At 40.9% G+C, this 9,253-nt stretch overlaps 1 protein-coding gene across 1 annotated transcript; it reads right to left on the minus strand.

Moving 5' to 3' along the window:
- Positions 1-1,487: 1,487 nt before the first annotated feature.
- Positions 1,488-3,315, minus strand: ndufs6 (NADH:ubiquinone oxidoreductase subunit S6). Its single transcript, XM_072447130.1, has 4 exons — positions 3,053-3,315; positions 2,907-2,960; positions 1,745-1,867; positions 1,488-1,623 (listed from the first exon to the last, which is right to left on the minus strand). The coding sequence occupies exons 1-4, from the start codon at positions 3,194-3,196 to the stop codon at positions 1,555-1,557; spliced, it is 390 nt and encodes a 129-aa protein (XP_072303231.1). The 5' UTR covers positions 3,197-3,315; the 3' UTR covers positions 1,488-1,554.
- Positions 3,316-9,253: the final 5,938 nt, after the last annotated feature.

Here is a 9,253-nt window from a genome sequence, read left to right on the forward strand (position 1 = left end):
CAAAGTACAAAGAAAACGTACACACAATAAGTATTGAGCTCCCAAAAATATTGTTCCAGTTATCATTTACTGAATGGTAGGTCAATATAGTAGGCCAGTCTGTAACAATTAAAAAAAATACATCAAGTAATAGTAATTCCTCTATTGGATATAAAATGTAATTTTATCATACACTTCAGCAGTCATACAAAAAAAAGAAAATTATTTTTTGCGAAGGTGTGATCTTTTTTCCGACACGAGGCAAAATATATTTCCGTTAGTTGAAAAGTAAACCCAATCCGACATTTAGATTTGATTAGAGTTAAGTAATTGGAAATGCACAATATTACAGTCTACTTCATTGCTTCCATTATTGCTTTTTCAAAAATGATGACAAACTATTTAAAGGGTAAATTAATCAATTTATTTTGGATTTCATACAAAACCGTGACTGGGAATTGAGTTTCATCATCTTACATTGAAAGCAAAGTGATAAATAACCAGAGGGATGCGTTCAAGTGCAGTCAATAATTAAAAGATCTTTATATCTTGTGCAGACACCAACAGTGCTGTTTAATTCAGCACACTTCATATGCTCAGTTACATCTGAAGATTTAGCCCTTGGCGATGCCCACAACAACTCAACACACCAGCAGTTCTGAATCACACTCACAGCAACCACCAGACCAGACCGACCGGTCAGCCCTGACACTGACCTGCGCTCGTCTAACAATACACCTCGCTTCTCCTTCACTCACCCAAAGTGCTCTGACTATAGATGAGGTTAACTACAGCACTTCTACGAGTCACCCAATCCAATTATATCAGGCTGACTACTCCTCTCCACCTGAGCGCCATGGTGTAGAAAACGCGGTTCCACTGGCTGCATCACTGGGGACAGAACAGGCTCGTGCTGTCTGGAGCCTGAACTGTGCACGGCCCAATTTGGCATGCAGAGGTCTATGGAGAATAAGACTGATAAAATATATATATGATCTTCTTCAAACATGTATTGTTCCGCACTGCTGTGTCTTATCAGGCCGGCTTCCAGCTGATGTACTCCAGGCTTGGCAGGGCGAGACTCTACAGCGCGGAGAAGGGAGGAAAGGCACATGGAATGCTACGCTGCTTCACACATAACAGCACCGGCAAGACATGTCAAGGATACTTCCTTCAAAAGTTTGGAGATCTTAAATCCCAGAACAGATGGCAAACCATTTTAAAATGAGAATTATAAATGTGAAGAAAATTTAGGACCACATATGCAGGAAAAAAATACGCTAAATAATCTGCATAATTCAGAGTAGATATTTGTCTTAAAATCAGTTTTTAAAAAGCTATTCCTGTAATTTTGGGTCTTGTGATGATTTAACTGCTGTTGGTGTTTGATTTGGACTCTGTTGACCTCTGTCTGTCATACAGGGAACTGCATCTACACATTTTTTTTCTTTTAAACTGAGGCCATTAATACATGTATTATAACTTCTATTCTATAAAAAGGACACACATGCAGGACTAGATTTAATTTATTCACAACATACAGCAATTTATACAAAGAAGGTTCAGACAATATTGTTAATGATGATGCTTATGCTTGAACTGCAAGCCACAGTAGCCACATGTGCCCACTTTTGTGTCCTTATCCTGCAGTGGGCGGAAAATGGAGAGAGAAAAAAAAACTACTCATTAAACTAATCTACAGAAGTAAAACAACACTTGAGGAAAAACAACAGATGACTGAATATAGTAAGAAACAAATCTTTACCAGATTGATGTAGACTTTGGGATGGCCCAGGGCACCTCCACCTCCGTCACATGACACCACTCTGTCCTCGACGTGAGTTACTTCCTCCTCTGCCACCAAATTAATGGCAAAGTTCTTATTCACCTTAACACACAGACAAATGAAAACGTTAGAGTTAAATGCATTGACATATTGAAAAGTATGCTGAAAATGTTTTATGATTGCTAAATGTTATCTTAAACAAAGACGTTAACAGAAAATGTGTCCTTAACAAACTCCATTGCCCTCTATAATTTCACTGCTCTGCATAAAAGTGTAAATCAAATAATACCAATATTTAGAAATAGAAGTCACATTTTCTGCACTACTCTCTTAGTGTTCAAAGCTTTATTTATTATTTCATGTATTTATTTGACAGGAACAATGCAATCATACATAGTTACAAAACAAAGCTTGTAGCCGATGCGATGCAAACACGGTTTATTGTCGGTTTATAGTAGCTAATTTTCCACTCCTGTCCCTGGTTGGGCTTTTCTACACTTTTTACAGATATAAAAGGCATTAAAACACATTTTTATAAATAAATCAGTGGTAAATGTACACATTTACACAGCTCATTCTTCCTCACTCATGCACTTTCATAACACTTACAGGTGGGTGCAGTTTTGATGATCTTTCAGCCAGAACTCTGGAGGTGAAATTTTTTTACCTCAGAGATGCAATTTATTTCAGTGGGTAATTAATTCCAGAGTTTACAGCTCTTATACGAGAAGGATGATTGTCCAAATGATGTCCTACACTGGGATTTTACAGTTTTGGGTGAGGAGCCTCGTCCTTCTGCTGCTGCTGCTGCTGCTGTTTAATCAATTGATCAGCCTAAACTAAATATCAGCCTATGCTGCTTGAACCTAAAGCATGGGGCACAGCTGGGCAATATGACAATACATGCAACACTTTCATTTTGCTCCATCGTGATTTTCAATGTAATTGACCTTGAATCAATGCAATATAAAAAAATGTAGAATGTCTATTCCAAACAAAGTCTGACAGAGGCTGTGGACCTCTTCATTAGCTAGGCTAGGCTAACTATTTATCATTGAAATGACAGGATCTCGATTTCCATTCATATTTGATAATTGCACAGCTCTGGTATGTGGTCAGTAAAATCGCAGTTGTTTAATACCTCTTTTTGCCTTCCGACAAATCGTGCTCTTCTGGGATCTTTTTCATCAAACACCTGGAAGAAAATACGTGAGAGGTTTTTTAGATTGTTATGCTACACAGTTAGCTCTGCTCGCACAGGGGAGCAAGGCTAAATATCCTCCTGACCTGTCCGGTGTGAGTGATAGCCTCTCCGGTGCTGGACACATCTAAACTGTAGTGGCGAGCAGACACAGCACTCAGTCTCACCGCCGAACCCAGAACCTTTGCATTTTTACTGAAGGACAGAAGTCTGCCTACGGAGGCCGCCATGACGAAAACAACCAGCTTACCCAGGCTTCCTTGCGGATATGCGCAAGTGTTCACATCTTTTGTCCCGGATTTTGCCTTGCTGGTTTGACCACCGTAAACAAATTAAATATATTGTGTTTACTGAAATAGAGGGACATTCACAAAATATAAATGTGCTTTTGAAAATATAAAAGTTCGTAGTATCATCATCATAATACGCATGTGGACGATTTTCCCTCAAAAGTCAGAACCTTAAGCAGCCTGACAGTCTTTACTGTGGGTTTACATTTGCTTTTCCGGTGTCCTCGATTATTTCAGAAGCAAACGCAGCGTGTTCGGCTATTAACAAGTATTTCGGGGAATCCTGGGCCAAACAGACTATAAGGTCAAAGGGGTAAGTAAGGGATCGTTTAACATCACCGTCTCATGGCTAGGATACTCTAAATAATAATCATTGTAGGTTGCACAACAACCTTTTAGCATGCTAGCTAGTTAACGTTGCCAGTACACGGGGTTATTCCATAGATCTATAATAATATTAATATTATATTATGGGTTATTCTCATAGATTGGTGTATAAATGGTTATTATATGTTACTTTCGTTCGCACATGATAGTATGAAGTTCAGTGACACTGTGGAGGTCACGGCATCAGTTTCAGATTATTGTGGGGGAAAACATCACGATTCAACGATTACATGACTAATCACAGAAACCTCATTGTATCTAATGCCCATACATTTAATGCCTTATCATGCGTCTGGTTTGTACTGAAAATAAATGTTATGAAATGTATTCTAAGTATATTTTTAAGTAAGTTAAGTGTAAGTTTATTTTTCCCTCCACAGAACTTGACGATGGCTTCAATAATCCTAAAACGGGTTGTTTCTTCATTGGCTCGCCATGCTCTCCACAGCAGGTTTTCTTTGATGCTCACCTCATCAGCTGCCTCATACTATGGATGTAGGACACTCTCTGCAGCTTCCAGCTCACTGCTCTGGTCTTCAGCCAAAATAAACTCTGTGCAAACACTTCCATCATCTCTGCCCTGCCTCCAGCCCTCTGCCAGCATGAAGACCAAAACTGCCTTAAAGCGACGCTGTAAAGACTGTTTCTTTGTGCGCCGCAGGGGTCATTTGTTTGTATTCTGCAAGACACATCCGAGGCATAAGCAGAGACAAGCCTGAAATGTGGCCATTTTAGAAGAGCAAAGAGTTATTATAATAAATGTGTCGAAATGATGATTGCCGCTTCTACGTTTTGTCATTTTCTTCCAATTGCATTTTTAGCTAGTTATAGATGTATCTCAAAATTAACACCATAGCCTTTTATTTGATTAGAGATTTGATATTGAGGCTATAACAAACCTAATGTGGCCAAAATTCAACTGGATTATGTTTTAACTGTGTAATACTATTTAGTCTTTAATACAAACTCTTTACTATGTAATATGCAATCATTTTGTATCATATGTTTGTTACAGGGTTTTCTTTTCTATTACACTTTTCTATAAGATAGCAATTCAAATTGAATGAAGTTAATGACAATGTCTTATGTGCATTTTATTCATTGAAAAATACTACCACAAGAGGGCAGTATTTCCTCTCAATGGAAACTACTGGCACTTAAACAGTAATTACATTTTGAATCTGAACTAAAATGGTAGAAAAATAGGCCTTAAATCAGGACTGAAGTTGATGTAAATAATTGAATTCACCAGGACAAGCCCCATCTGTAAAGAACTGTAGCATAAGTTTATAATTGCCCCTTACTAAACTTTGCACTGTAGTATTTTTGACGCGCGTCTGAGGCGTTCAAAGCAGCAACGCAGAAAGTTGGACAGAATTGAACTTTTTCGCTGCGACGCGGCACAGCAGCCAATCAGAGATGACGCTCCAGTGACGTATGTACGCATTTCTCTGCCCGAGAAGAACTATAATATAATACATGTACTTATTTCATTTACCAAAATTTAAGATCATAAACAAAAACAAGCAAGGACAAGAGCTGAGAAGCTAATCACTGTTTTATTAATTTAACTTTATCTCCGTAAACAACCTGGCATTTGGGGTCAATCTTGAGTGATCATGTGGTCTTTGCAAACGTTGCCTATAAATACGAAAAACACGTTTATAAAAGATACACCAGACTGTAGATAAATTTACCTAAAGGGACAGTTTTTTGGCTAAAATTTAAATGTAAAATTAAGTTCTTTCTTGTTTAGTGGGTGGCTCTTAAAAGAGCCCTTGTGGGTCAGTCCTGTGGAGGTCATAACTACTCTCTTGGCTGCCATGACACTGCTCCCTCTTCATTGAAATGGGCCTTAATGCATCTCTCACCTTCGAGGCCTCACATCTTCTTGTGCTCCAGCTCCCCACGCTCTAGGCACTTGCTCCGGCGCTGTAGCTCGCATGAAGTTGTGGAGGAGCGTTCACACACTTCTCTACGACTTCAGGGTGGATTTCCAGTCGACGCAGAAACATTTTCTACTGTGAGGTCCAAATCCCAACGGTATCTTCCACAACCAGCTGTGCCCTAGAGAGGCGGTAGTTGAAGATCTGCTCTTCTATGGGGAGGCGCCCGTGTCCAGGATAGGGTCACATCGTATGTTTTTGCAGCGGGAATGCCTCATCTGCTCAGTGCTCTCCTCAGACTTTTTTTAAGGGATGGTAAATATGCCTCATATGGGGTTGCATTTTCCTCCAAGGATGGTTTAACGTACCTTTATTATTTCCAAAGGTACATGCACCCTAAACATACTATTACATGGTGTATAGGCCTATTCAACATCAAGAAATTTGAATATTGGCTACGCAAAACTTAATGGAATCATATAAATGATAAATAAACAAAGACAGTGAATTAAATGTATTACCAGTGAACACTGTATCATAATACACAATTTTATTCACAATTTTTGTATGTAATGAAAAAACAGTTTTAGCTAATGGGTGAAGGCAGTATTATAATGCTGAAATAATTTCACAATAATTTTCACAGACACATCAACTCTTCTTGGCCTTTTCATCCATTGGATACAGGCCTCATAGTCAGGATCATAGAAGATCATAGTCAGATACTTTAGGGGTGATCAGAGTTGAGTGAATATATTTATTTGCTCCAAGAGTTGCATCTTGAGGATTAAAAAGTATATATATCGTTGCGGGGAGTGTTTTGGGCCTTTTCAGGGTAGTGCGTAGCGCGTTACTTGAGCTTAATCTCTGCTTGGTTGCTGCGGTGACACTCGCGCCGAGTTTTAGGGATGGTTTATATCAAAACGGATGGCGGGCCATTTTGATTGATCAGGTTAGGGATGGCGGGGGTGCAGGCGACCCCTGCCCGCTAAAAAAACATGGGGCTGTAGCTCAGCCCCAGGTAGGTTCAGGGGGCAGCTGGAGAGTGCCTTCCCGCAGTGCCTGACCAAATGCAGAGTTGGCCAAGATCCCGCCATCACTTGTCCTACCCGTATCCCCCCACATTATTACCCGGAACCGATACCGAGCTTCGACTACGGCAAGGAGAACACGTGAATGATCCCCCTTGTAGTTGAAGAAGCGGGATCCTGAGTTGGGGGGTCCACAGCTCCACAGGAGAGAGGGTGGTTCCACCGCGCCTCGAACTCTGCTGCACTGCACCTCCAGTCCTCTGCTGTGGGCACAGCCATAAACTCTCCCACAAGAGAGTCCCAGATGACAGCCGCAACATCAGGGATGATGGAGCAGACTGTGGACACACCAACCCTGAAGCTGCTGGCAATTGTCCTGTAGGAGTCCCCAGTGGCAAGAAATCTGAATAAACAAACAAACAAACAAACAAACAAATAACTATATAGCCTAAATATAATTTACTTGTTCTTTTATCAAATATACCATAATAGAATCTAAAATGATTTCACTAGAACAAAATATTAATGCTATGAAAACTATTTAATTTGATTATCAATCTACTTTTCATTGGTTGTATACACCACAACCACACGCACGCACATAAACAGCAGGTACATGATATAAAAAACAGTGCTTGATAGAACAAGCAAAATAAAAACTTTTTAATACAAATACACTTGCAGTTGTATAAGCGTCGAGCGCCGTTTAAATATAGTTTAAACTCCATCCACTATTTACCCTGGTTATTTTATTAGCTATGTATGTTTTACAATACACTTTGTTATTGCGCTTACACTTATGAATATTTCTGTACTGACCGAAGACAGATGGACAGGCACTCTGCTGCTGGGATTGGGTAAGTTATCCGCGCACCAATGCGGGATAACAGGTTATCAAACTGGACCCGAGATAGACAAAAGTACCGCTGAAAGCGGTGGTCAATAAGACGCAGCTCTTGAAGCAAATGATTGTATTCACCAAACTCGGATCGCCTCTAAAGTATCTGGTGTATCCAGACAGGCCGCCGAGCGCCTCCGTTTGTGGGCTTTGTAAAGCAAATACGCAAACGCAAGTCTCTCAACCTGATCCGCCATTACACAAAGAAAAGCCCCACTGACAACACCTCCACTGCGCATGTGCGCTAGACGAGGGCGTCGGGGCGTCGAGAACGCTCGTCGGAGGCGTCTGCATTAAAAATGTACAGGCGTCCAAATTCTGCGTCAGGAGCGAATTTGACGCCTTGGTGTGAACGCGCCGTTAAGGCCTGGCACTTGACAAATGCTGTGAAACCACCTCGGGAGGAACTGGTCACTGTGTAAATGTAATCTATTTCTCCCAATACTTTGGATTGTTATGTCTTTGAAGATAGAAGCAGAAAGATGAGTTCACAAACTCTTGAGAATCCATCTTGTTCCGCTGATTTATTTGCAGTCCACACTAGTGGTAAATGGGCCAATCACATGGCATTTAGGGCCCGCAGGCTGTACTGGAACCAATCACAGAGCATCATTGTGGTTTGGGCGGATGTCAAAACAATCCAAACCAAAACAGACATGATGGCGCTGATGGCCGTACTTCGGCCTATTTTAGGAGACATACGGATTATTTTGTTTTTATAACTTGCACACAATGGCACTTTGTGCATTTGTGGATGAGAAAGAGGTCTGTGCTTTTCTGAACACTGGATTAACACTATCTTGATTTTTACGCTTCTTCCACTGTTGTGACGCTTCGACAAATCAGCAAGTTTTTGTTTTTGTATTAAGGATTTTTGGCCCGTAGGCTTTATTAGACAGGACAGTTCAATGTGAAATGGGGATGAGAGAGAAGGGAGGACATGCTGTAAAATGCCAAAGCTGTGATTTGAACTCACAACACATGGCTGCTCATGGAGCTTGGCAGCCTGCTCATGCAGCCTAAACCACTCGACCACCGGGCAGAAGTATTTTTTTAAGGTCCCGATGGTGATCGGCAAGAGCCTTCCCAGTTAGATTCATGAAGAACTCAATTCAGTGTGAGACATAGATCAATCTGGTGTGAGCTTAATAGCATGGTTAAGATGGCAGGCCCGCTGCTCGCCGTTTGGGTGCCCTAAGCAGACATGCTCAGTGGTGATCCCATGCCCCCAACCCACTTTGAAGGTGTACAAAATACATAGGGGATTGATATCTGTAACACATTTGCTGTATTCTGGTGCATTTTAGATATGATAATATGAGCAAGTCATTACATTTGAGGGACCACAAAGTCCCTACATTTCCTTGCTCAGCCCCTGCTGCAGCGTCACCTGAAGCCCTTCTCCTGCTCTTCTGCAGATCAGATCGAGGCTCTAGAAAGTACCACAGGCTGCAAACTATTAACGCTTTCTGTTGCATTTGTGAAAACATGATTTAGACATTTGTAAGAAGAAGTACTCTGGCTCTGCGCGCGGTGTCAGCTCTGCGGTTTTGCCGCGCCAGCTGACGCATCATATGTCTTCTTTCAATCTCTCTTTTTCACGGTTTCTAATTGAATATGAGGTCAATTTTCATCATTTGAGGACAATTTTGCTCTTTGTGGTTTGTAGAATGTGCGAAGTTACCAGCTGTGTCCTTGATCTGTGTCTGTTTAAACCCTGGCTTGTGTAGCTGCCCCTGCACATCTCAAACTTCATATGGAGAGGTGACATTTGAGTTTGGATAAAAACGAAATA

This window comes from Eucyclogobius newberryi, unplaced genomic scaffold (assembly GCF_026437365.1).
Source record: "Eucyclogobius newberryi isolate DKJ021-1_F unplaced genomic scaffold, fEucNew1.0.hap1 SCAF_16, whole genome shotgun sequence".
Taxonomy (NCBI): domain Eukaryota; kingdom Metazoa; phylum Chordata; class Actinopteri; order Gobiiformes; family Gobiidae; genus Eucyclogobius; species Eucyclogobius newberryi.

Bases quoted from the DNA above. Each gene is read 5' to 3' on its own strand.
- ndufs6 (XM_072447130.1), bottom strand. From the start codon at position 3,196: ATGGCGGCCTCCGTAGGCAGACTTCTGTCCTTCAGTAAAAATGCAAAG. The intron at 1,868-2,906 runs GTATTAAACAAC...CTGTGTGTTAAG, and splicing joins TTGTCGGAAGGCAAAAAGAG to GTGAATAAGAACTTTGCCAT. The intron at 1,624-1,744 runs GTAAAGATTTGT...CGCCCACTGCAG, and splicing joins CCAAAGTCTACATCAATCTG to GATAAGGACACAAAAGTGGG.